The 26,703-nt window shown below is 50.5% G+C and overlaps 1 protein-coding gene and 2 long non-coding RNA genes across 6 annotated transcripts in view; 1 reads left to right on the top strand and 2 right to left on the bottom strand.

The window, feature by feature from the left end:
- The window catches only part of abcf1 (ATP binding cassette subfamily F member 1), a 62,936-nt gene extending 41,171 nt beyond the window's left edge, over window positions 1–21,765 (top strand). For all 4 annotated transcript variants that reach the window (XM_033047670.1, XM_033047671.1, XM_033047673.1 and 1 more), the window contains 10 exons: window positions 661–785; window positions 2,969–3,081; window positions 6,549–6,720; window positions 8,825–8,899; window positions 11,445–11,515; window positions 12,143–12,175; window positions 14,734–14,902; window positions 17,812–17,876; window positions 19,295–19,367; window positions 21,319–21,765. In XM_033047670.1, coding sequence (XP_032903561.1) covers window positions 661–785; window positions 2,969–3,081; window positions 6,549–6,720; window positions 8,825–8,899; window positions 11,445–11,515; window positions 12,143–12,175; window positions 14,734–14,902; window positions 17,812–17,876; window positions 19,295–19,367; window positions 21,319–21,488 — 1,066 coding nt within the window. In that variant the 3' untranslated portion in view covers window positions 21,489–21,765. The remainder of the gene's footprint in view (window positions 1–660; window positions 786–2,968; window positions 3,082–6,548; window positions 6,721–8,824; window positions 8,900–11,444; window positions 11,516–12,142; window positions 12,176–14,733; window positions 14,903–17,811; window positions 17,877–19,294; window positions 19,368–21,318) is intronic.
- On the bottom strand, window positions 600–20,235 carry LOC116990148. The gene is made up of 4 exons (XR_004416442.1): window positions 20,062–20,235; window positions 11,663–11,667; window positions 9,321–9,324; window positions 600–610 (listed from the first exon to the last, which is right to left on the bottom strand). It is a non-coding gene; the product is annotated as an uncharacterized LOC116990148 (long non-coding RNA).
- A 1,886-nt stretch (window positions 21,766–23,651) lies between the features above and the next one.
- Window positions 23,652–24,798, bottom strand: LOC116990139. Its single transcript, XR_004416433.1, has 3 exons — window positions 24,321–24,798; window positions 24,117–24,227; window positions 23,652–24,085 (listed from the first exon to the last, which is right to left on the bottom strand). It is a non-coding gene; the product is annotated as an uncharacterized LOC116990139 (long non-coding RNA).
- Between the last annotated feature and the right edge of the window lie 1,905 nt (window positions 24,799–26,703).

Below are 26,703 nucleotides of genomic sequence, written 5' to 3' on the forward strand. Positions count from 1 at the left end.
GACAGCCCCTCAAGTCAAGTCAAGTCAATTTTATTTGTATAGCACATTTAAAAACAACTCACGTTGACCAAAATGCTTTACATCAGTGCAGGTACTAACGTGCTATATACAGTGGCACATAGATCAACAATACATACATACAGCGCTCCCTTGAAGCTATGCTCTCCAGCCCATGACATCCTAGGGGGCTGCCTTTGTGTTAAGGGCCTGTCCCACGAGCGTGCGACTGCATGCGGCGAGCGCGACCTAACGTGGTCGCTTGAGCCGTATGGCCTCGCGGGGCCTGTCCCATTTCGATCGCCGGAGCCGTATGGAGTTGTGCGGAGCTGGTCCCGACATCGCGCGGGGCTCCGAAAAACTGACACTGTTCAAAAATTCCGCGCGGCAACGGCCTGCCGGCCCGCAGCCGCATTGAGGCCGTACGCAGCGTCTCGACGCCGTACGCACGTCTTGACGGCGTACGCCTAGCGCGAACATCCCGCGGACTTCGCTCGAACTTCACGTCAACTCTTACGGAATCACTCGATCTCCGCGCGGCCCCCACTTCCAGTTTGGTCGCGCTTGCCGCATGCAGGTCGCATGCTCATGGGACAGGCCCTTAACTCTGTGTCTGTGGGCCTTTTGAGATCTACTTACTTTCTCTTTGCCTCTTGTCGACAGCTACCTGCAAACCTGGAAGAAGACGCTGCTGATTGTCTCTCACGACCAGGGCTTCCTGGACGATGTTTGCACGGACATCATCCACCTGGACATGCAGAAACTCTTCTACTATAGAGGCAACTACAGTGAGTGGCCGCCATTTGCAATCTACTGTCTCAACTTTCAGGGGTGGTTAAGGTCTTCAGCTCATAAGTGATAGGAGCAGAATTAGACCATTCGACCCATCGAGATTGATCCCTGGGATGGCGGGACTGTCACATGAGGAAAGATTGAAAAGACTAGGCTTGTATTCACTGGAGTTTAGAAGGATGAGGGGGTATCTTATGGAAACATATGAAATTATAGAAGGACTGGACAAGCTAAATGCAGGTAAAATGTTCCAAATGTTGGGTGAGTCCAGAACCAGGGGCCACACAGTCTTAGAATAAAGGGGAGGTCATTTAAGACTGAGGTGGGAAAAAACTTTTTCACCCAGAGAGTTGTGAATTTATGGAATTCCCTGCCATAGAGGGCAGTGGAGGCCAAGTCACTGAATGGATTTAAGAGAGAGTCTAGGGGCTAGTGGAATCAAGGGATATGGGGAGAAGGCAGGCACGGGTTATTGATAGGGGACGATCAGCCATGATCACAATGAATGGCGGTGCTGGCTCGAAGGTCCGAATGGCCTCTTCCTGCACCTATTTTCTATGTTTCTATGAGTCTACTCCACCATTCAATCATTGAATTGAATTGAATACATTTTATTGGCCAAATATATACACATACAAGGAATTTGCCTTGGTGCTCTGCTCACAAGTAACAGCACGACATACAGTAGACAATTAAAAATATAATTTAAACATGTGAAGAATGAAATAAAATACCAGAGCAAAAGGAGGCTACAGACTTTTGGTTATTGAGTAGAGCTACTGCTCGTGGGGGGAAAAGCTGTTTTTATGTCCGGCTTTGATAGTCCGGAGTCGCCTTCCAGAGGGAAGTGATTCAAAGAGTTTGTGGCCAGGGTGAGAGGGGTCCGAGATGATCTTGCCCGCTCGCTTCCTGGACCTTGCAGTGTACAACTCGGCAATGTGGGGGGGGGGGGGGGAGGAAAATTGCAGCCATCTATTTCTAACTATGATCTATCTCTCCCTCCTAACCCCATTCTCCTGCCTTCTCCCCATAACCCCTGACACCCGCACTAATCAAGAATCTAATTATCTCTGCCTTAACAGTATCCACTGACTTGGCCTCCGCAGCGTTCCGTGGCAAAGAATTCCACAGATTCACCACCCTCTGACTAAAGAAATTCCCCCTCATCTCCTGCCTAAAATTCTTCTATTCCATATCACCTCTTTGACCAGCTGCTCTTACCACATGAACTTGTGGCTCTTGCATAATGTCTCAGTGGGCTATTTCTCCACACTTTGTACTTCATCTGGGATTGTATTTGTGTGTGGTAAGGAAGTGTGGGAGGAAAGCTGAAGGTCTCGGAGAAAACCCACGCAGGTCACGGGGAGAAGGTGCGAACTCCGTACAGACAGCGCCCGTAGTCGGGATCGAACCCGGGTCTCTGGCGCTACATTCGCTGTAAGGCAGCAACTCTACCGCTGCGCCACCGTGACAGCCTAAATGAAATACGAGGTGGTTTTGCGCTGGTAGTGGAGGAGGTGTGAAAAGGTGCAAGGTGTGAAAACAGGACAAAGGGAATGGAGATCACGGAGAATGTAAAACAGTTCCTTGTTAGTTGGGAGAATGCAAGGACAACGAAGCAAACAGAGGTAAAATGTAGTCGCAGACGGTAAGACTGGTCGGAGAACTGGGAAGGGAGAGTGGATGGAGAGAGAGGGAGACTTGGAGTTAGAGAAGTCAACGTTCATACCGCTGGGGTGTAAGCTGCCCAAGCGAAATGTGAGGTGTTTTTGCGATGGGCCTCACTCAGACAATGGAGGAGGCCCAGGACAGAACGGTCAGTGTGGGGATGGGAGGGGGAGTTAAATGGAGTAGAATTGAGATGGTCAACCTCTTTACCCCCACCCACCTCCCCTTTTTTCAGGCTGACCCTGGCCTCCCGGTACCTGATCTGGATCCATGCCCCTGTCTAACTGTTTCTTAAACGTTGGGATAGTCCCAGCCTCAACTACCTCCTCTGGCAGCTTGTTCCATACACCCACCACCCTTTGTGTGGAAAAGTTACCCCTCAGATTCCTATTAACTCTTTTTCCCCTTCACTTTAAAGGGGACACCATGTCCTCTGGTGTCTGTGTATATATTTTGCCTCGGAGAAGTCCTGCACTGCTTTTGATTCCTGCCTGTCTTTTGTTCCGTGCAGACACCTTTAAGAAGATGTACGTGCAGAAACAGAAGGAACAGCTGAAACTCTATGATAAGCAGGAAAAGAGACTTAAAGATCTGAAGGCAGGCGGCAAGTCGACCAAACAAGCAGTAAGTGGTTGGTTTAGTTTAGAGACTCAGCGCGGAAAGGGGCCCTTCAGCCCACTGAGTCCACACCGTCCAGCGATCCCCATACATTAACACTATCACACGCGCACACGCACACACGCACGCACACACGCACACACACACACACACACACACACACACACACACACACACACGGGACAATGTTTACATTGATGCCAAGCCAATTAACCTACACACCTGTACGTCTTTGGAGTGTGGGAGGAAACTGAAGTTCTCGGAGAAAGCCCACATGCTCACGGGGAGACCGTACGGAGCTGTAGCCAGGATCGAACCAGTGGTCTCTGGCGCTGTAAGCGCTGCAAGGCAGCAACTCTACCGCTGTGCCATCGTGCCGCCCTTCAAGTGTCAAGTGTTCAAAAGGGAACTGCAGATGCTGGAATATCGAAGGTACACACAATTGCTGGGGAAACTCAGCGGGTGCAGCAGCATCTATGGAGCGAAGGAAATAGGCGACGTTTCGGGCCGAAACCCTTCTTCAGACTGATGGGGGGTGGGGAAAGAAAGAAGGAAAAGGGGAGGAGGAGGAGGAGCCCGAGGGCGGGCGGATGGGAGGGTGGGAGGAGACAGCTAGAGGGTTAAGGAAGGGGAGGAGACAGCACGGGCTAGCCAAATTGGGAGAATTCAATGTTAATGCCATAAGGACGCAAGGACCCCAGACGGAATATGAGGTGCTGTTCCTCCAATTTCCGCTGTTGCTCACTCTGGCAATGGAGGAGACCCAGGACAGAGAGGTCGGATTGGGAATGGGAGGGGGAGTTGAAGTGCTGAGCCACCGGGAGGTCAGGTAGGTTATTGCGGACTGAGCGGAGGTGTTCGGCGAAACGATCGCCCAACCTACGCTTGGTCTTACCGATGTAAATGAGCTGACATCTAGAGCAGCGGATGCAGTAGATGAGGTTGGAGGAGATACAGGTGAACCTTTGTCGCACCTGGAACGACTGCTTGGGACCTTGAATGGAGTCGAGGGGGGAGGTGAAGGGACAGGTGTTGCATTTCTTGCGGTTGCAACGGAAAGTGCCCGGGGAGGGGGTGGTGCGGGAGGGAAGGGATGAATTGACGAGGGAGTTGCGGAGGGAGCGGTCTTTGCGGAAGGCAGACATTGTCAAGTGTTACTGTTTGGCTGTAACTCGGTGGGTCAGACAGCATCTTTGGAGAACACCATTAGATGGCGTTTCTGGTCAAGACCCTTCTTCAGACATGGGTTCCTTCCATCCCAGCTGGGATCATTGACTCGAGTGACTACTGAGGCACAACTGTGATTTTCTGCTAAGTAGTTCGACATCCCGTTTTTCACACACCTCTTGCAGCTCAGTTGCTTCAGCTTTCTCCTCGAGCGATTCTATTCAGAAATTGCAGAGTTGTACATGGAGCCCAGTCCGTGACACAGGCCAGACATCCCACCATGTTTAAGAAAGAACTGCAGATGCTGGAAAAATCGATGGTGGACAAAAATGCTGGAGAAACTCAGCGGGGTGAGGCAGCGATTATGGAGCGAAGGAATAGGTGACGTTTCGGGTCGAGACACTTCTTCAGACGGGTATCGACCCGAAGCGTTCTTCTCTGAAGAAGGGTCTCGACCCGAAACGTCACCTATTCCTTTGCTCCATAGATGCTGCCTCACCCGCTGAATTTCTCCAGCATTTTTGTCTACCTACCATTGACTCCATCCACACTTAACGCTGTCTCGGGAGAAGCAGACAACTGTAGTCAAAAATGGACACAGAATGGTGGGGTAACTCGGTGGGACAGGCAGCTTCTCTGGAGAGAAAGAGCGGGTGATGTTTTGGGTCGCGACCCTTCCTCAGACTGAAAGCCTGGGCAAAGGGAAACGAGAAGCCAGGGCAGTCACGGTGGCGCAGCGGTAGAGTTGCTGCCTTACAGCGAATGCAGCTCCGGAGACCCAGGTTCAATCCCGACTACGGGCGCTATCTGTACGAAGTTTGCACATTCTCCCCGTGACCTGCGTGGGTTTTCTCCGACATCTTCGGTTTCCTCCCGCACTCCAAAGACGTGCAGGTTTGTAGGTTAATTGGCTTTGGTGTAAATGTAAAAATTGTCCCCAGTGGGTGTAGGATGGTGTTAATGTGCGGGGGTCGCTGGTCGGCACGGACCTGGTGGGCCGAAGGGCCTGTTTCCGCACTGTACCTCGAAAAGTAAAACTAAGAAACTAAGATATAGACGATGATGGAGAATAAAGAAATGAAAGTTATGCAAAGACTTGTCCCTCCCTGGTCATTCCCTCTTCTGCATGCTCCCATCCAGCAGAAGGTACAACAGCTTGAAAGTGTGCACAACCTCTGCCTCACCTGAAAAGACGGTTTGGGTCCTTGGATGGAGTCGGGGGGGTGGGGGGGGGAGATAAAGGGACAGGTGTTGCATCTCCAGAACCAGGTGCCACAGTTTAAGAATAAGGTGTAAGCCATTTAGAACAGAGACGAAGAAACTGAGAGTTGTGAGACTGTGGAATTCTCTGCCTCAGAGGGCGGTGGAGGCCGGTTCTCTGGATGCTTTCAAGAGAGAGCTGGATAGGGCTCTTAAAGATAGCGGAGTCAGGGGATATGGGGGGAAAGGCAGGAACGGGGTACTGATTGGGGATGATCAGTCATGATCATATTGAATGGCGGTGCTGGCTCGAAGAGCCAAATAGCCTACTCCTGCACCTATTGTCTATTGTCATCTCCTGCGGTTGCAGGGGAAAGTACCCGGGGAGGGGGTGGTTTGGGTGGGGTGGGGCGAGTTGACCGGGGGGAGCAGTCTCTGCGGATAGCAGAAAGGGGTGGAGATGGGAAGAATGTGGCCAGCGGTGGGATCCCTTTGGAGGTGGCGAGGATTATATAGAAACATAGAAATTAGGTGCAGGAGTAGAGGCCATTCGGCCCTTCGAGCCTGCACCGCCATTCAATATGATCATGGCTGATCATCCAACTCAGTATCCTGTACCTGCCTTCTCTCCATACCCCCTGATCCCTTTAGCCACAAGGGCCACATCTAACTCCCTCTTAAATATAGCCAATGAACTGTGGCCTCAACTACCTTCTGTGGCAGAGAATTCCACAGATTCACCACTCTCTGTGTAAAAAATGTTTTCCTCATCTCAGTCCTAAAAGATTTCTCCCTTATCCTTAAACTGTGACCCCCTAGTTCTGGACTTCCCCAACATTGGGAACAATCTTCCTGCATCTAGCCTGTCCAACCCCTTAAGAATTTTGTACGTTTCTATAAAATCCCCCCTCAATCTTCTAAATTCTAGTGAGTCTATCCAGTCTTTCTTCATATGAAAGTCCTGACATCCCAGGAATCAGTCTGGTGAACCTTCTCTGTACTCCCTCTATGGCAATGCTGTAATGTCTGCTCTGCTAGCATTGAATACAAAGTTTTCCATCGTGGCTTGGTAGATGTGGCAATAATCAGCTGAACCTCTGTGGCAGGAAAAACAGACGAAGGATGCACTGACACGCAAGCAGCAGAAAGGGAAGAAGAAGAACATGGATGAGGAGTCCAATGAAGCGCCCGAGCTGCTGAAGAGGCCGCGGGAATACACGGTGAAGTTTACCTTTCCAAACCCACCGCCTCTCAGCCCCCCCATCCTGGGCCTGCACGGTAAGGCTCTGAGTGTGTTCGCTTGAGAGATTTTTTAACATTCCAAAATATACTTTATTCCAGAAATTCTTGTCAGGAAGTTATTCTGGTCTCAAAAAGACAAACAGAAGCAAAAATGAACAGGAACTGCTTGGCAGGTAGACAAAAATGCTGGAGAAACTCAGCGGGTGCAGCAGCATACAATACAATATACAATACCGTTTATTTGTCATTTGAACCTCACATGAGGTTCAAACGAAATTTGGTTTCTGCAGTCATACAAGAAAAGAACCAAGACCCACACCAACACAATTTACACAAACATCCATCACAGTGAATCTCCTCCTCACTGTGATGGAAGGCAAAGTCTTGTCCCTCCCCTGCTCTCCATTCTTCTCCCAAAGTCAAAGCCCCCGGCGGGCGCTAGCAAGTCCCACGGCCACTTAAAGCCGCGCCGGGCGATGTAAGGCCCTGCCCCGGGTCTTGATGTTGGAGCCCCCGGCGGGCGCAAGCAAGTCCGCGGCCATTTAAAGCCGAGCCGGGCGATGTAAGGCCCCGCTCCAGGTCACTCTCAACCCCACAATTCGAGCGGGAGAAGTTGCCTGTGCCGCGCAAAGCGGTCTCCCACCGGGGACCCGCGAGCTCCCGGTGTCACCATCCGCCGGAGTCGGATCGCAGCAGCGCGCCGCCGCAGCTCTCCACGCTCCGAAGCCAGCCAGCTCCACGATGGTAGGTCCGCAGCTCCACAGGCTCCGTGACTTGAGCTGTCGTCCCGGTTGGAGGCCGCTCCACGGTGCTAGGCCCCAACGGCAACGGAGACCCGACAGGGAAAAGGTCGGGTCCCCGTACAGGGAATAGATCTAAAAGTTTACCCCCCCGCCCCCCACATATACACAGTCAAAAACCCACCACAAACTATACACTCAACAGGACAATAAAATAAAAAAAGACAGACGGACTGCAGAGGCCGCTGCGACGTCGGTCGCGCCACCAACCCACTTTGGCCGAAACCCTTCTTCAGACTGTTAGGGGGTGGCGGGGAGAAGGAAGGAAAAAGGAGGAGCGCAAAGGGGTGGAGGGCTAAATGGCTCCCTCCTCCTTTTTCCTTCCTTCTCCCCGCCACCCCCTATCAGTCTGAAGAAGGGTTTCGACCCGAAACGTTGCCTATTTCCTTCGCTCCATAGATGCTGCTGCACCCGCTGAGTTTCTCCAGCATTTTTGTGTACCTTCGATTTTCCAGCATCTGCAGTTCCTTCTTGAACAGGAAGTGCTTGGCATATATATGTGGCATTGGACTCTGTGTGAGATCTGACAGCTTCTCTACATCGGCGATTAACTTACCAACCTGCACGTCTTTGGGGTGTGGGAGGAAACCGGAGCACCTGAAGCAAACCCACGGGGTCACTGGGTGAACGTGCAAACTCCACACAGACAGCATCAGAGGTCAGACGCAAACCTGGGTCTCGAACCCTCTCCAAGACAGACCTGAAGCTCACCGTCTGACCTGTTTTTACAAAATGTTAAATGGTCAGCTCGACATAGACTACAAGACCTACACCAAACCCAAACCAATTAGGAGCAGACGAGGGCATTCGATCCAATTTGTGATCCCAGCTACAAAGACAGATGTGTACAGCAATTCGTTCTTCCCCCGCACAATTAAAGCATGGAATAATCTCCACCCAACTATAGTTACCCAACCAGATGCAACTAAATTTAAAGTAGCTCTTTCTTCCCAATAACCCTTTCTGGCTTAAGCCCTCCCTTCACCACCTCCAGATTAAATTCCATTTGGAATATTTTGGAGGACCAAGAAACCTAGAAACCAAGAACCCGTGTTCTATCCTGACGACAGTCGCTGTATTTGTTCACCCTGTGATCACGTGGGGATTTCTCCGGATTCCTCCCACGTCCCAAAGATGGGCGGGCTTGTAGGTTAATTCTGTAAATCGCCCCTCGTGTGTGAGATAGAACTGCTATGATCGATGGTCGGAATGGATTCGGTGGGCCGAAGGGCCTGTGTTCCCGCGCTGTATCTCCACGCATGTGGAGCGCTATCTGCGTACGCTGTTAGTAGTCGAGCAACAGTCGTGAACTGATGCAAGCTTTCTGTCTGAAATTCCAGGCGTTGATTTTGCATATGAAAACCATAAGCCAATTTTCAAGAACCTGGACTTTGGTATTGACATGGAATCCAGAAGTAAGTCTCCATTTTGTCTTTTATTTCGCCGCTGTTAAATGGTAAAGGAGAGCATGTTTAAAATAGTGCAAAAAAAACATCGAGCTGCCGGAGGAACTCTGCAGGTCAGGCAGCATCTGTGGAGAGTATTGAGCAGTCAATGTTTCAGGCCGAGACTCTCCATCTGTACTTGTCCCGTCTACACTTAGGGTTGCCAACTGTCCCGTATTAGCCGGGACATCCCGTATATTGGGTTAACCAGGGACTAACTTTACTGAACGTTTTTCCTTCCGCCCACAATATTTAATATGTAAAAGAATATGTGATTGTGTTTGTAGTTTGTTTGTTTGTTTGTCTTTTTGCACAAAGTCCGCGAGCATTTGCCACTTTTCATTTCACTGCACATCTCGTATGTGTATGTGACGAATAAACTTGACTTGACTTGACTAAATTGGTTTGTCCCATACTGGACCGCCCTTGTCCCGTATTTGACTGCTACCAGGGCCGGATTTAGATGAAGAGAGGCCCGAAGCTGTTCCACTTGTGAGGCCCCCCCTCCCCCGCGTTGGTTTTCAGCGCTGGTGGCGAACAGCAACCGGACAGCCATGGCGGCCAAATCTCCCACAATTCAAAGCGAGGGAGAAAGTGCCCAGCGCCGACTAGTCGCCGTTGCAGTGCGCATGCGCAGGGCGGCTGATGATGTGCTGGCCGTGGCTGTGCGCATGTGCAGGGGGGGGGAGGGGGGACGTGCAAGCTGCAGCAATGCGCACGTGCAAGGCGACCTGCCGTGCCGGCGGATGAGGAGCGAGCGGAACCCGGACACGGATAGCGGGGGGAGATGGAGAGAGAGAGATCGAGAGGGGGGGCCGTCCAGAGTTGAACGGTAGGTGTCCTGCCTTGGCTGGAGGCCCCCTAGACCTCGAGGCCCTAGGCTTCAGCCTATGAAGCCTAGTGGTAAATCCGGCTCTGTGAGGCCCCTCTAGACCTCGAGGCCCTAAGCTTAAGCTTGTCTAGCTTATAGGTAAATCCGGCCCTGGCTACTACTCGGGTCGAGGGGACTGTCCCCTAATTTGCGGAAGGACATTCTTGCTATTGAGGGAGTGCAGCGTAGGTTTACAAGGTTAATTCCCGGGATGGCGGGACTGTCATATGCTGAGAGAATGGAGCAACTAGGCTTGTGCACTCTAGAATTTAGAAGGATGAGAGGGAAGGAAACATGTTCCCGATGTTGGGGGAGTCCAGAACCAGGGGCCACACACAGTTTAAGAATAAGGGGTAAGCCATTTAGAACAGAGATGATGAAAATCTTTTTCACCCAGAGAGTTGTGAGTCTGTGGAATTCTCTGCCTCAGAAGGCAGTGGAGGCCAGTTCTCTGTATGCTTTTAAGAGTGAGCTAGATAGAGCTCTTAATGATAGCGGAGTCAGGGGATTATGGAGAGAAGGCAGGAACGGGGTACTGATTGTGGATGATCAGCCATGATCACATTGAATGGTGGTGCTGGCTCAAAGGGTCGAATGGCCTCCTCCTGCACCTGTTGTCTATTGTCTTACGGTGGTCCTCCACGCTCATCGACCCACGGGGCTTCGCCACCGCCACTGTGGCGGCATCGTGGCGAGGCATCACTGCCACTGAATCTTCACCGCAGTCGACGCCCCACCTTACGCCTCCGTGGTGCCAACCCGGGCCTCTGCCGCGACCTGTGCTTCTACGTGGCGATCCAGGAGACTGTGGCTCCTCGATAAAGGCGTCCGTCAGGAAGCCTTCTAGCAGCTTGTCCCGTCATGCATGTACCCATCTAGCTGTTTCTTAAACGTTGGGATAGTCCCAGTCTCAACTACCTCCTCTGGCAGCTTGTTCCATACACCCACCACCCTCTGTGTGAAAGAGTTACTATTAAATAGGTCTATCTTCTGAATGTGTTTTAGTTCAGTTCTTATTTAGAAACATAGAAATTAGGTGCAGCAGTAGGCCATTCGGCCCTTCGAGCCTGCACCGCCATTCAATATGATCATGGCTGATCATCCAACTCAGTATCCCATCCCTGCCTTCTCCCCATACCCAATGATACCTTTAGCTACAAGGGCCACATCTAACTCCCTCTTAAATATAGCCAATGAACTGTGGCCTCAACTACCTTCTGTGGCAGAGAATTCCACAGATTCACCACTCTCTGTGTGAAAAATGTTTTCCTCATCTCGGTCCTGAAAGATTTCCCCCTTATCCTTAAACTGTGACCTCTTGTCCTGGACTTCCCCAACATCGGGAATAATCTTCCTGCATCTAGCATGTCCAACCCCTTAAGAATTTGGTAAGTTTCTATAAGATCCCCCCCTCAATCTTCTAAATTCTAGCGAGTATAAGCCGAGTCTATCCAGTCTTTCTTCATATGAAAGTCCTGCCATCCCAGGAATCAGTCTGGTGAACCTTCTCTGTACTCCCTCTATGGCAAGAGTGTCTTTCCTCTTACAAGTTCTTACTTGTTGATCAACGGGGAAGGGATTTGTTCCTTTGCAGTGAGAACCCTAATTGTTCTAATTGTTGCTTGTGTTTCGTCCTGCTCTCAGTCTGCATTGTAGGACCCAACGGCATTGGGAAGAGTACACTGTTGTTGCTGCTGAGTGGAAAGTTGGCCCCCGTAAGTAGTTGCTTCGTTACAAAACTACATCCACCGTGGCCAAGTCAATGGTTGACGTGACTCTTTAAGAGTTCCGAGTCACTGCACGGTAACAGGCCCTTCGGCCCACCGAGCCCGCACCGTCCAGCGATCCCCGCACGCTAACACCGTCCCTGCACACACTGGGGACAATTTACAATTACACCTGCACGCCTGTATGTCTTTGTAGTCTGGGTGGAAACCGGAGCACCCGGAGAAAACCTAGGGTTCCAGGGATCTCCAGTTTCCTCCCACACTCCAAAGACCTACAGGCTTGTAGGTTAATTGGCTTTGGTAAAATTGTAAATTGTCCCCAGTGTGTGTCGGATAGTGCTCGTGCACTATCCTGCACTCCGACTGGTCGGCACGAACTCGGTGGGCCGAAGAGCCTGTTTCCCCGCTGCATCTTGAAGCTAAAACGGGATTAGTGTATGTGGGAGGTACACAAAAAAGCTGGAGAAACTCAGCGGGTGCAGCAGCATCTATGGAGCGAAGGAATGTATGTGGGTGCTTGATGGTTGGTGTGGACTCTGTGTTGAAGGGGCCTGTTTCCCTTCCCTCTCGATGAATCTATGATTGTGGAATCTAATTTTCCTCTTCTGGTTTCAGACCATCGGTGAACAAAGAAGAAATCACAGACTGGTAAGTGCTGGAATAAATTTCTGGAACGTTCTGGTGATTAGTTTAATAATAAATAATAATACATTTTATTTATGGGCGCCTTTCAAGAGTCTCAAGGACACCTTACAAAAATTTAGCAGGTAGAGGAAAAACATGTAAGGGGAATGAAATAAATAGTAGAGACATGACTAGTACACAAATTAAAGACAGAATTCAATTCAAAACACAATATGAGGCAATTCAAGCACAGATGAAAAGGGAGGGGGATGTGGGGCTAAGGATAGGCAGAGGTGAAGAGATGGGTCTTGAGGCGGGACTGGAAGATGGTGAGGGACACGGAATTGCGGATCAGTTGGGGGAGGGAGTTCCAGAGCCTGGGAGCTGCCCTGGAGAAGGCTCTGTCCCCAAAACTGCGGAGGTTGGACTTGTGGATGGAGAGGAGACCGGCTGATGTGGATCTGAGGGACCGTGAGGGTTGGTAGGGGGGAGGAGGTCAGTGAGATATGGGGGGGCCAGATGGTGGAGGGCTTTGTAGGTGAGGATCAGGATTTTGTAGGTGATCCGGTGGGAGATGGGAAGCCAGTGAAGTTGTTTGAGGACTGGAGTGATGTGATGCCAGGATTTGGTGTGGGTGATGAGTCGGGCGGCTGCGTTCTGGACCAGTTGGAGTCGGTTGATGTAGGTGGAGCTGATGCCAAGGAGAAGTGAGTTGCAATAGTCCAGTCGGGAGGAGATGAAGGCATGGATGAGTCTTTCAGCAGCGGGAGGTGTGAGAGAGGGTCTGAGTTTGGCGATGTTGCGGAGATGAAAGAAGGAGGTTTTAATGACATGGCGGATGTGAGGCTCAAGGGAGAGGGTGGAATCAAAGATCACGCCAAGGTTGCGGGCCTGGGGAGATGGGGAGACAGTGGTGCCGTCGATGGTGAGAGTGGGGTTATTGATTTTGCTGAGTGTGGCTTTGGAGCCTATGAGGAGGAATTCTGTCTTATCGCTGTTGAGTTTGAGGAAGTTATGTTGCATCCAGGTTTTTATAGCTGACAAATAGGAGTTGATATGGGAGAGGGGGGGGGGGGGGGGGGTGGGGGGGGATTTGATGCCGAGGTAGATCTGGGTGTCATCGGCGTAACAGTGGAAGTCCAGGTTGAAGTGGCGGAGTATCTGACCAAGGGGGAGGATGTAGATGATGAAGAGGAGGGGGCCGAGTACGGAGCCTTGGGGAACGCCTTGAGTGACTGTGGCTGTAGCAGAGGTGTGGTTGTGGAGAGAGATGAAGTGGGATCTGTTGGAAAGGTAGGAACGGAGCCAGCTGAGTGCAGAGCCTTCAATGCCGAGGTCTTTGAGTCTGGTGAGCAGGATGTTATGGTTCACTGTATCGAAGGCTGTGCTCAGGTCGAGGAGGATGAGGATGTTGAGGGAACCAGTGTCAGCAGAGGTGAGGAGGTCGTTGAGGACTTTGAGGAGAGCAGTTTCTGTGCTATGGAGGGGGCGAAAGCCAGATTGGAGGGGATCAAGTAGGTTATACGCAAGGAGGTTTAGTTTATTTTATCGTCACAGTAGCCGAGGTGGAGTGAGAAGCTTTTGTTGCATGCTATCCAGTCGGCTGAAAGACTACACATGATTACAATCGAGCCGTCCACGGTGTACGTGCATGATAGCGGGAATAATGTTTAGTGCATGATAAAGTCCGATTGAAGATAGTCCGAGGGTCTCCAATGAGGCAGAAACACTTTTTCACCCAGAGAGCGGTGAATCTGTGGAATTCTCTGCCGCAGAAGGCAGTGGAGGCCAATTCACTGGATGTGTTCAAGCGAGTGTTATGCCCCTGTCCCACTTGGGAAACCTGAACGGAAACCTCCGGAGACTTTGTGCCCCACCCAAGGTTTCCGTGCGGTTCCCGGAGGTTTTTGTCAGTCTCCCTACCTGCTTCCACTACCTGCAACCTCCGGGAACCGCACGGAAACCTTGGGTGGGGCGCAAATTCTCCAGAGGTTTCCGTTCAGGTTTCCCAAGTGGGACAGGGGCATTAGGTACATGGGTAGGACAAGTTTGGAGGGATATGGACCAAGTGCAGGCAGGTGGGACTAGTGTAGCTGGGACATGTTGGGCGGTGTGGGCAAGTTGGGCCGAAGGGCCTGTTTCCACACTGTACCACTCTATGACTAGTGTAGCTGGGACATGTTGGCCAGTGTGGGCAAGTTGGGCCGAAGGGCCTGTTTCCACACTGTATCACTCTATGACTAGTGTAGCTGGGACGTGTTGGCCGGTGTGGGCAAGTTGGGCCGAAGGGCCTGTTTCCACACTGTATCACTCTATGACTAGTGTAGCTGGGACATGTTGGACGGTGTGGGCAAGTTGGGCCGAAGGGCCTGTTTCCACACTGTATCACTCTATGACTCGATATGGCTGTTGGGGCTGACGGAATCAAGGGATATAGGGGGAGAAAGCTGGAACGGGGTACTGATTTTGGATGATCATATTGAATGGCGGGTGCTGGCTCGTAGGGCCGAATGGCCTCCTCCTGCACCTATTTTCGATGTTTCCCTGTTTCTATGTAACACCCTGTGTTTGTCCGCGCGCAGAAAATCGGCTACTTCAACCAGCAATACGCTGACCAGCTGAACATGGAGGAGACGGCCACAGAGTACCTCATGAGGAACTTCAACCTGCCCTACCAAGACGGCAGGAAATGTCTTGGGCGCTTTGGGCTGGAGAGCCACGCTCACACCATCCAGATCAGCAAGCTCTCCGGTACTGAGGGGCCAGGGTTCGCCTGGTAAAGGGGGGGTGGGGGGGGAGGTTGCCCCTCAATTCTCCATTTAACTTCCCCCTCCCATCCCCACACTGACCTTTCTGTCCTGGACCTCCTCCTCCATTGTCAGAGTGAGGCCCAGCGCTAAAACACCTCACATTTCATTTAGTGGCGCAGCGGTAGAGTTGCTGCCTTACAGCGAATGCAGCGCCGGAGACCCAGGTTCGATCCCGACTACGGGCGCTGTCCGTACGGAGTTTGTACGTTCTCCCCGTGACCTGCGTGGGTTTTCTCCGAGATCTTCGGTTTCCTCCCACACTCCAAAGTAGGTTCATTGGCTTGGTGAGTGTAAAAATTGTCCCTAGTGGGTGTAGGATGGTGTTAATATATGGGGATCGCTGGTCGGTGTGGACTCGGTGGGTCGAAGGGCCTGTTTCCGCGCTGTGTTTCTAAACTAAACTAAATGTTGCTTGGGCAGCTTACACCCCAGCGGTATGAACATTGACTTCACTAACTTCAAGTAACCCTTGCTTTCCCTCTCTCTCCATCCCCTCCCCCTTCCCAGTTCTCCGACCAGTCTTACCGTCTCCGACTCCATTTTATCTGTTTGTTTCATTGTCGTTGCCTTCTCCCAACTAACAGTGATCTATTCTACGATCTCTGTGATCTCCATTCCCTTTGTCCTGTTTTCGCACCTTACACTTCCTTATCTATACATTTACTTATTGATCCCACCCACTTCTCTGACATCAGTCTGAAGAAGGGCCTCGACCCGAAACGTCGCCCATTCCTTCTCTCCAGAGATGCTGCCTGTCCCGCTGAGTTACTCCAGCATTTTGTGTCCATCTCTCAATTCTACGTTCTTTCATTGCTTTAAGGTGAAGAGAGGAATAGATCGGGTAGATGCACAGAGTCTCTTGGCCAGAGTAGGTGAATCGAGGACCAGAGGACATAGGTTTAAGGTGAAGGGGAAAAGAGGTAACAGGAATCTGAGGGGTAACTTTTCCACACAGAGGGTGATGGGTGTATGGAACAAGCTGGCAGAGGAGGTAGTTGAGGCTGGGGCTGTCCCAACGTTTAAGAAACAGTTAGACAGGTACATGGATAGAAGATAGACACAAAAAGCCGGAGTAACTCAGCGGGACAGGCAGCATCTCTGGAGAGAAGGAATTGGTGACATTTTGTGTCGAGACCCTTCTTCAGTAGTGATTCCTAGGGCAGCTGCCACTGGTTGGCCAGTGTGGGCAAGTTGGGCCGAGCGGCCTGTTTCCACACTATCACTGTGCCGCCCTTAATCTCATCAATTCCATCCGATCACTTGAATCCTTTGCTGGGCACTGTGCAAATCTCTGGAATGCAGTCACTTGGGTCACTGTATGTGTGTGTCTCTGTGTCTGTGCGTCTCTGAGTGTGTCTGTGTCTGTCTGTGTGTGTCTAGTGTCTGTGTGTCCGTGCTGTGTGTGTGTGCGTGTCTGTACGCCTCTAAGTGTGTCTCTGTGTCAATAGACAACAGGTGCAGGAGTAGGCCATTTGGCCCTTCGAGCCAGCACCGCCATTCAATGTGATCATGTCTGATCATCCCCAATCAGTACCCCGTTCCTGCCTTCTCCCCATATCCTCTGACTCCGCTATCTTTAAGAGCCCTATCTAGCTCTCTCTTGAAAGCATCCAGAGAACCTGTCTCCACCGCCCTCTGAGGCAGAGAATTCCACAGACTCACCACTCTCTGTGAGAAAAAGTGTTTCCTCGTCTCCGTTCTAAATGGCTTACTGCTTATTCTTAAACTGTGTGGCCCCTGGTTCTGGAATCCCCCAACATCGGGAACATGTTTCCTGCCTCTAGTGTGTCCAAGCCCTTAACAATCTTATATGTTTCAATGAGATGCCCTCTCATCCTTCTAAATTCAAGTGTATACAAGCCCAGCTGCTCCATACTCTCAGCATATGACAGTCCTGCCATCCCGGGAATTATCCTTATAAACCTACGCTGCACTCCCTCAATAGCAAGAATGTCCTTCCTCAAATTAGGGGACCAAAACTGCACACAATACTCCAGGTGTGGTCTCACTAGGGCCCTGTACAACTGCAGAAGGACCTCTTTGCTCCTATATTCAATTCCTCTTGTTATAAATCTGGATATGTCTGTGTGTGTGTGTATATCTCAGTCTGTGTGTGTGTGTGTGTGTGTGTGTGTGTATATCTCAGTCTCTGTGTGTGTGTGTGTCTAGTGTCTGTGCGTGTGTGTGTGTGTATATCTCAGTCTCTCTGTGTGTGTGTGTGTGTCTAGTGTCTGTGCGTGTGTGTGTGTATATCTCAGTCTCTGTGTGTCTAGTGTCTGCGTGTGTGTGTATCTCAGTCTCTGTGTGTGTGTGTGTGTGTGTCTAGTGTCTGTGCGTGTGTGTGTGTATATCTCAGTCTCTGTGTGTGTGTGTGTGTCTAGTGTCTGTGCGTGTGTGTGTGTGTGTGTGTCTAGTGTCTGCGTGTGTGTGTGTATATCTCAGTCTCTGTGTGTGTGTGTGTGTCTAGTGTCTGCGTGTGTGTGTGTGTATATCTCAGTCTCTGTGTGTGTGTGTGTGTCTAATGTCTGTGCGTGTGTGTGTATATCTCAGTCTCTGTGTGTGTGTGTGTGTGTATGTGTGTGTATATCTCAGTCTCTGTGTGTGTGTGTGTGTGTGTGTGTGTCTAGTGTCTGTGCGTGTGTGTGTGTGTGTGTATATCTCAGTCTCTGTGTGTGTGTGTGTCTAGTGTCTGTGTGTGTGTGTGTGTGTATATCTCAGTCTCTGTGTGTGTGTGTGTGTGTGTGTGTGTCTAGTGTCTGTGCGTGTGTGTCCGTGCTCTGTGTCTCGCTGTGTGTCCGTGTCGCTGTGTCTATACTCGACTTGCTCACTCGATGTTTCCCTCGCCCACAGGTGGTCAGAAAGCAAGAGTGGTGTTTGCAGAGCTGGCGTGTCGACAACCTGACCTCCTCATTCTAGTGAGTAATGCCAAAGAAAACTTTAAAACACACCGCAAAGATCGGCCAACGCAATCGAGGCACGGTGGCGCAGCGGTAGAGTTGCTGCCTCGCAGCGCCAGAGACCCGGGTTCCATACCGACTACGGGCGCTGTCTGTACGGAGTTTGTACATTCTCCCCGTGACCAAATGGGTTTTCTCAGAGGTGGAGTCATCGAGTGATACAGTGTGGAAACAGGCCCTTCGGCCCAACTTGCCCACACTGGCCAACATGTCCCAGCTACACTAGTCATAGAGTGATACAGTGTGGAAACAGGCCCTTCGGCCCAACTTGCCCACACTGGCCAACAATGTCCCAGCTACACTAGTCATAGAGTGATACAGTGTGGAAACAGGCCCTTCGGCCCAACTTGCCCACACCGGCCAACATGTCCCAGCTACACTAGTCCCACCTGCCTGTGCTTGGTCCATATCCCTCCAAACCTGTCCTATCCATGTACCTGTCTAAACATTGGGATAGTTCCAGCCTCAACTACCTCCTCTGGCAGCTTGTTCCCTTTGTGCGAAAGGGTTACCCCTCAGATTCTTATTAAATCTTTTCCCCTTCACCTTAAATCTCTGTCCTCCATTCCCCTACTCTGGGCAAGAGACTCTGTGCATCTACCGTATCTATTCCTCTCATGATCTTATACACCTCTGTAAGATCACCCCTCATCCTCCCGCGCTCCAAGATATTTGGTTTCCTCCCACACTCCAGGTTTGTGAATGAATGAATGAATGAATGAATGAATGAGTTTATTGGCCAAGTTTGTGCACATACAATGAATTTGCCTTGGTGCTCCGCCCGCAAGTAACAACACGACACACAGTAACAATTAAGAAAACTTTGATTTTGATTCCCTGTCATCTGTCTAAATTAAAGGGTATATGGAATGAGCTGCCAGAGGAGGTAGTTGAGGCTGTCTAGGAGTTTGGAGCGCAGGAGGATGAGGGACATTTGGACGGGTACATGGATAGGAAAGGATTCGAGTGGTACGAGCCAAAGGTGGGCAGGTGGGACAAGTATAGATGGGTCATGTGGGTTGTCACGGGCAAGTTGGGCCTGATTCAACGCTCTGACTCTAATCTTGTATGTGTCAATAAGATGCCCTCTCATCCTTCTGGATTCTAGTGCATACAAGCCCAGTCGCTCCATTCTCTCAACGTACGACGGTCCCGCCATCCCGGGAATTTACCTCGTTAATAGGGGGGAGAGAAACATACAAACTCCGTGCAGACAGCGCCCGTGGTCAGGATTGAACCCGGGTCCCTGGCGCTGTGAGGCAGCAACTCTACCGCTGAGCCACCGTGCCGCCCTAGGCCTGGAGGTATCTGCCACAAACTAGCCTGGGTTTCGTACGATTTCTCCTATTTTAAAGTCATGCCTCTTCCGATTGCAGGATGAACCCACCAACAATCTGGACATCGAGTCCATCGACGCGTTGGCTGATGCCATTAACCTCTACAAAGGAGGTGAGTGCTTCTTGTGGCGTGAGGGAGGTGTTCCGCACAAGGCCTCCATTTTGAGACACAAGCTTGTTAGACCACTGGAAGCCATCTCTCTCCCAATAGACAATAGGTGCAGGAGTAGAGGCCATTCGGCCCTTCAAGTCAGCACCGCCATTCACTGTGATCATGGCTGATCATCCCCAATCAGTACCCCGTTCCTGCCTTCTCCCCATATTCCCTGACTCCGCTATCGTTAAGAGCCCTATCTAAATCTCTCTTGAAAGCATCCAGAGAACCTGCCTCCACCGCCCTCTGAGGCAGAGAATTCCACAGACTCACAACTCTGTGACAAAAAGTGTTTCCTCGTCTCCGTTCTAAATGGCTTACCCCTTATTCTTAAACTGTGGTTCTGGACTCCCCCAACACCGGGAACATGTTTCCTGCCTCTAGCATGAGCCAACCTGTTTGTTCCACTGCGTTTGCCATCCTCCCCCTGTGACCTGTGCTTCAGTTCAGTTTAGTTTATTGTCACATAGACAATAGGTGCAGGAGTAGGCCATTCAGCCCTTCGAGCCAGCACCACCATTCAATATGATCATGGCTGATCATCCAGAATCGGTACCCCGTTCCTGCTTTTTTCCCCCCATATCCCTTGATTCCATTAAGCCCTAATTTTGGAGGGAACCAGCTATGTGATGGTTCGATTAGTTTCTCGCACCTATACCCAGGTCAGACGACCGATTTGCACGACCGATTTCCACCAGAGATTCCTCTGGCTTCGACCTGCCCGGGCGTAGTTCACCATCTTTCGAGTCTCTCTTGAAAACATCCAGTGAATCGACCTCCACTGCCTTCTGTGGCAGAGAATTCCACAGATTCACAACTCTCTGGCTGAAAAAGTGTTTCCTCATCTCAGTCCTAAATGGCTTACCCCTTATTCTTAAACTGTGTGACCCCTGGTTGTGGACTCCCCCAACATGGCGAACATGTTTGTTCCATCTAGCCTGTCCAATCCCGTAAGAATTTTATATGTTTCTATAAGTGTACTGAGGTGCAGTGGCAAGCTTTTGTTGTGTGCTAACCAGCCAGTGGGAAAGACTATGTACGATTCCAATCGAGCTGTTTCCCCTGTCAAGCAGTTGTTGTTCCCTTCTGAAACTCACTGTAGAATCTCTACCAACAGATAGGACAGATCATAAGTGATAGGAGTAGTATTAGGCCATTCGGCCCTTCAAGTCTACTCTGCCATTCAATCATGGCTGATCTATCTATCCCTCCCAACCCCATTCTCCTGCCTTCTCCCCATAACCCCTGACACCTGTACTTTGCCACAGAAGGCTGTGGAGGCCACATCAGCGGATATTTTTAAAGCAGAGATCGGTCAATTCTTAATTAGTAGTATGTCGTGAGTAGTGTTGCCAACTGTCCCGTATTAGCCTGGACATCCTGGATATTGGGCTAAATTGGTTTGCCCCGTACGGGACCGCCCTTGTCCCGTATTTGACCGCTACTACTCGGGTCGAGGGGACTGTCGGGTCGGACACCGCCTCACCCGTCCCGACGTAGTGCAGCCCATGGAGTGCAGCAGCAGCAGCAGCAGCGCCTCGCCCGTGGCCCCGTCGGTCGCTCGGCAGCCCGGCCAGCTGTCTGACGTTCGGACCTTCGCTCACCACGCTTCCATCTCATGGCCGATCATCGATTCATGAGTTGGACGGAGCGCCGGACTGTGCGGGCGGCCCCCGGGCCAAAACTCCTCACAGCTGGCCCGCCGGCTGGGCTTTGTGTGCAGTCCAGCACCCGGGCCAACTCATCATTCACCCAGTCGGTCAATGAATTGCCGTGGGGAATTTGTCCCGTATTTTGACCTCATTTGGAGGTGAGAAAGTTGGCAAGCCGACTCCTCCTGCTCCGACATGAGAGAGGCCTGCAACATGTAAATGCCTTTTGCTCTCTACCTCCCCCCCCTCTGTTCCAGCCGTCATCATAGTCAGCCATGACGCCAGGCTGATCACGGAGACCAATTGCCAGCTGTGGGTGGTGGAGGAACAAACCATCAACCAGATCGACGGCAACTTTGAAGAATACAAGCGCGAGGTGCTGGAGGCGCTGGGAGAAACCATCCACCGCAAGCAGCCGAAGGAGTGAGGCGGGCGGGCGAGGATGGGGGGGACCAGAGACCCCCCCACAGCCGGCCACGAAACACAACTACAACACCCATCAAAATCACGGACATCACGATGCAGAAACACACACCTGTCAAACGGCCGCCCGCCTGGCGTCCGACTTGGCGATTACAACGCCAAAACGAGGGCCGATGTCCTGACTTTATAAATGTTTACTGAAGGGGGAGGGGGAATAGATGGTTTGGATATGTAAATTAAAGTGCTGGGCACCAAAGTATTCACTCACCCATTGTATAGAGGACGGATGGATTGAATATGTTCAAAGTCCTTCAATAGATACACAAGATGCTGGAGTAACTCAGCAGGTCAGGCAGCATCTCTGGAGAAAGGGAATAGGTGACGTTTTGGGTCCAGACTGAGACTCTCAGTCTGACGAGGGCTCTTGACACAAGACATCACCTATTCCTTCTCCTGCCTGACCCGCTGAGTTACTCCAGCATTTTGTGCCCATCTTCGGTTTAAGCCGGCATCTGCAGTTATTATCCCACACGCTCCTTCAAAATTGGTTCCAAATCCTTCTTCCGAACACCGATGCGTTTCCTGTGCATCTTGAGAAGTTTTGGTTGTTTCAAACGTGGGGACTCAATTCGAGTTTTTCCACAAGTCGGCTCCTTGATTGCAGTGTTTTTATTCTGAAGGCCCATTGGCCATTTTCCAGTCCAAGCCTCCTGCTTGGAGAACTCTCCCTTCCTGTCCGATCTGAACCCAGCCAAGATTTCAGAGATAACTATAAAAGGAGTGCTTCAGGTCCGGGCCGCATTGTCACAGGGTGAGGGGTGCCATAGACCCACCACGGAAGCAATGGGATCACCAAGAGCCCTCGCCAGGCTGACACCGACAGACCAATTCCCAGCTTGGGCCAAGCTCTTGCCGTTTCCCGTTAAACCAGCCAAGAGTGGGATGTATCTAGTCGCAGTCTCATGGGTGCGAGGATGCTGTTACAATGACATTCAAGTTATCAGTCCAGAAATGCTAGATCACTTCCCGATGGAAACTCCGAACACAATTAAATACTTGCTCATGTTAAGCACATTCACCAGAAGTGTCTGAGAATTACAGGTTTACCCATGTGAGAAAAACTCTTGTGTCTACACTGCCCTAACTAGCCCATAGTGCAGATGTGGACATGTACACTGCCCAAACTAGCCTATAGTGCAGATGTGGAGATGTATACTGCCCAAACTGGCCTATAGTGTCCTAACTGGCCTATAGTGCAGATGTGGAGATGTATACTGCCCTAACTGGCCTATAGTGCAGATGTGGAGATGTATACTGCCCAAACTGGCCTATAGTGCAGATGTGGACATGTACACTGCCCAAACTAGCCTATAGTGCAGACGTGGAGATGTATACTGCCCTAACTGGCCTATAGTGCAGATATGGACATGTATAGTGCCCAAACTGGCCTATAGTGCAGATGTGGACATGTATACTGCCCAAACTGGCCTATAGTGCAGATGTGGACACATGTACTGTCCAAACTGGCCTATAGTGCAGATGTGGACATGTACACTGCCCAAACTGGCCTATAGTGCAGATGTGGACATCTATACTGCCCAAACTAGCCTATAGTGCAGATGTGGACATGTACACTGGCCTATAGTGCAGATGTGGACATCTCTACTGCCCAAACTGGCCTATAGTGCAGATGTGGACATGTATATAGCCCAAACTGGCCTATAGTGCAGATGTGGACATCTATACTGGCCTATAGTGCAGATGTGGACATCTACACTGCCCAAACTAGCCCATAGTGCAGATGTGGACATCTATACTGCCCAAACTGGCCTGCAGTGCAGATGTGGACATCTACACTGTCCAAACTAGACTATAGTGCAGATGTGGACATCTATACTGTCTAAACTGGAGTGCAGATGTGGACATGTATACTGCCCAAACTAGCCTATAGTGCAGATGTGGACATCTATACTGCCCAAACTAGCCTATAGTGCCCAAACTGGCCTGGAGTGTAGATAGACGCAAAATACTGGAGTAATTCAGCAACTCTGGACAGAAGGAATGGGTGACTTTTCTGGTCGAGACCCTTCTTCAGACAGGTCACCCATTCCTTCTCTCCAGAGACGCTGCCTGTCCCGCTGAGTACCCCAGCATTTTGGGCCTATCTTCAGTAAAAACCAGCATCTGCAGTTCCTTCCCACACACTATGGGGTTCCAGACTTTCCAAACTGGCCAGCAGTGGAGATGTGAACATCTGCACAGCTAAAACTGCCCTGCAATGTATAGATGGTCACCCTCATTTCCCAAACTGGTCTACAGTGCAGATGTGGACCTCTATACTGCCCAAACTGGCCCATAGTGCAGATGTGGACATCTACACTGCCCAAACTGGCCCATAGTGCAGATGTGGACCTCTATACTGCCCAAACTGGCCCATAGTGCAGATGTGGACCTCTATACTGGCCCATAGTGCAGATGTGGACATCTACACTGCCCAAACTGGCCCATAGTGCAGATGTGGACCTCTACTGCCCAAACTGGCCCATAGTGCAGATGTGGACCTCTATACTGCCCAAACTGGCCCATAGTGCAGATGTGGACCTCTATACTGGCCTATAGTGCAGATGTGGACATCTACACTGCCCAAACTGGCCCATAGTGCAGATGTGGACCTCTATACTGGCCTATAGTGCAGATGTGGACATCTACACTGCCCAAACTGGCCCATAGTGCAGATGTGGACCTCTATACTGGCCTATAGTGCAGATGTGGATCTCTATACTGGCCTACAGTGCAGATGTGGATCTCTATACTGGCCCATAGTGCAGATGTGGACCTCTACACTGCCCAAACTGGCTGGCAGTGTAGATGCATCCACAACACACCAAGTATTACGGACAGTGGCTGCCCTGAGTTGCTGCTCGGAGGGAGAGGTCCATGAAGCAGATGTTCCCATCTCCACACTGAGCACACAAGGTGACTAGTGATGTCTGTTCTGGCTACCTGCGATGTACAAGGGTGTGCAATAAGCCCTACCTCCAATCAGCTGTGTCTGAAATCTGATTTGCATTTGCACAGTGAACCTATATTTGCCACCGCTCTAGATTATTCTATTTGGCACATGATCAGCGTGAATGCACAGTAAACATTTGATTCGATATTCTTCCCTGGACTGCTTTTGAATCAGGTGCCACTAAATAAAACCTAAATGGTAGCTGATCAATAAAACTCAAAAAGTGGACTGAGGTTTGTTGAGTTCAGAGAAACAGGCCCTTCGGCCCACTGAGCCCATGCCGACCAGCGATCCCCGCACACTAACACTCCTACACACACTGGGGACAATTTATATATATTTTTTAACCAAAGCCAATTATCCTGTGCGTCTTTGGATTGTGGGAGGAAACCGAAGCACCCGGAGAAAACCCACGCAGGTCGCGGGGAGAACGTGCAAACTCCGTACAGACAGCCCCCGTGGTCAGGATCGAACCCGGGTCTCTGGCGCTGTGAGGCAGCAACTCTACCGCTGCGCTACAGTGCTGTGTTGCCAGCCATGGTTCTGGGCTGTTATTAGAAACATAGAAAATAGGTGCAGGAGGCCATTTGAGCCAGCGCCGCCATTCATTGTGATCATGGCTGATCGTCCCCAATCAATAATCCGTGCCTGCCTTCTCCCCATATCCCTCGATTCCACCAGCCCCTAGAGCTTTATCTAACTCTCTTAAATCCATCCAGTGACTTGTCCTCCACTGCCCTCTGTGGCAGGGAATTCCATAAATTCACAACTCTCTGGGTGAAAAAGTTTTTCTCACCTCAGTCTTAAATGGCCTCCCCTTTATTCTAACACTGTGGCCCCTGGTTCTGGACTCGCCCAACATTGGGAACATTTTTCCTACATCTAGCTTGTCCAGTCCTTTTATATGTTTCTATAAGATCCCGTCTTGTGACTGGTTTTACATTTGGAATAAGACATTTAGCACATTCAGGGATATAATTGTGACATTCAATTGGGCCATTCATCCCATCAAGTCTGCTCTGCCATTTTATCACGGCTGATCTGTTTTTCTCCTCTCAACCCCATTCTCCTGCCTTCTCTCTGTAACCTTTGACACCCTTACTAATCAAAAACCTATTGATCCCCGCTTTAAAAATACCCAATGGCGTGGCCTCCACAGTCGTCTATGGTAATGAATTCCACAAATTCACCTCCCTCTGACTAAAAAAAATTCCTCATCTCTATTACATAGAAACATAGAAATTAGGTGCAGGAGTAGGCCATTCGTGCCTGCACCAACTCAGTATCCCATCCCTGCCTTCTCTCCATACCCCCTGATCCCTTTAGCCACAAGGGCCACATCTAACTCCCTCTTTAAATATAGCCAATGAACTGGCCTCAACTACCTTCTGTGGCAGAGAATTCCACAGATTCATCACTCTCTGTGTGAAAAATGTTTTTCTCATCTCAGTCCTAAAAGATTTCCCCCTTATCCTTAAACTGTGACCCCTTGTTCTGGACTTCCCCAACATCGGGAACAATCTTCCTGCATCTAGCCTGTCCAACCCCTTAAGAATTGTGTAAGTTACTATAAGATCCCCCCTCAATCTTCTAAATTCTAGCGTGTACAAGCCGAGTCTATCCAGTCTTTCTAAAGTTATGAGGCTGCACCCATCATCCGAAACTCCCCCACTAATGGAAACATCTAACTAGAAACATCAACCATCCTTTTTCTCCAGAGATGCTGCCTGACCCGCTGAGTTATTTCAGCACTTTGCATCTATTTTTGATATAAACCCACATCTGCAGTTGTTCATTTCTACATTCTCTCCACATCCCCTCTATCTTGGCCTTGAAAGCTAAAGTAAGGCTTGTTGAGTTAGAAGTTACAGCTGGGCCATAACCCCATGACATGGCCTACTTATATTCACAGCTCAATATTTGATTGCTTAATGGTCATAGTGATAGAGTGTTGAAACAGCCCAGCATATCCCAGCTACACTAGTCCCACCTGCCCACATTTGGTCCATATCCCTCCAAACCTGTCCCACCTATTTCCTTCGCTCCATAGATGCAGCTTCACCCGTTGAGTTTCTCCAGCATTTTTACCTACCTTCGATTTTCCAGCATCTGCAGTTCCTTCTTAACCACCCATACACCTGTCTGTTTCTTAAACGTTGGGATAGTCCCACAGCCTCAACGACCTCCTCTGGCAGCTTGTTCCATG

This window comes from Amblyraja radiata, chromosome 30 (genome assembly GCF_010909765.2).
Source record: "Amblyraja radiata isolate CabotCenter1 chromosome 30, sAmbRad1.1.pri, whole genome shotgun sequence".
In the NCBI taxonomy this organism is placed as follows: domain Eukaryota; kingdom Metazoa; phylum Chordata; class Chondrichthyes; order Rajiformes; family Rajidae; genus Amblyraja; species Amblyraja radiata.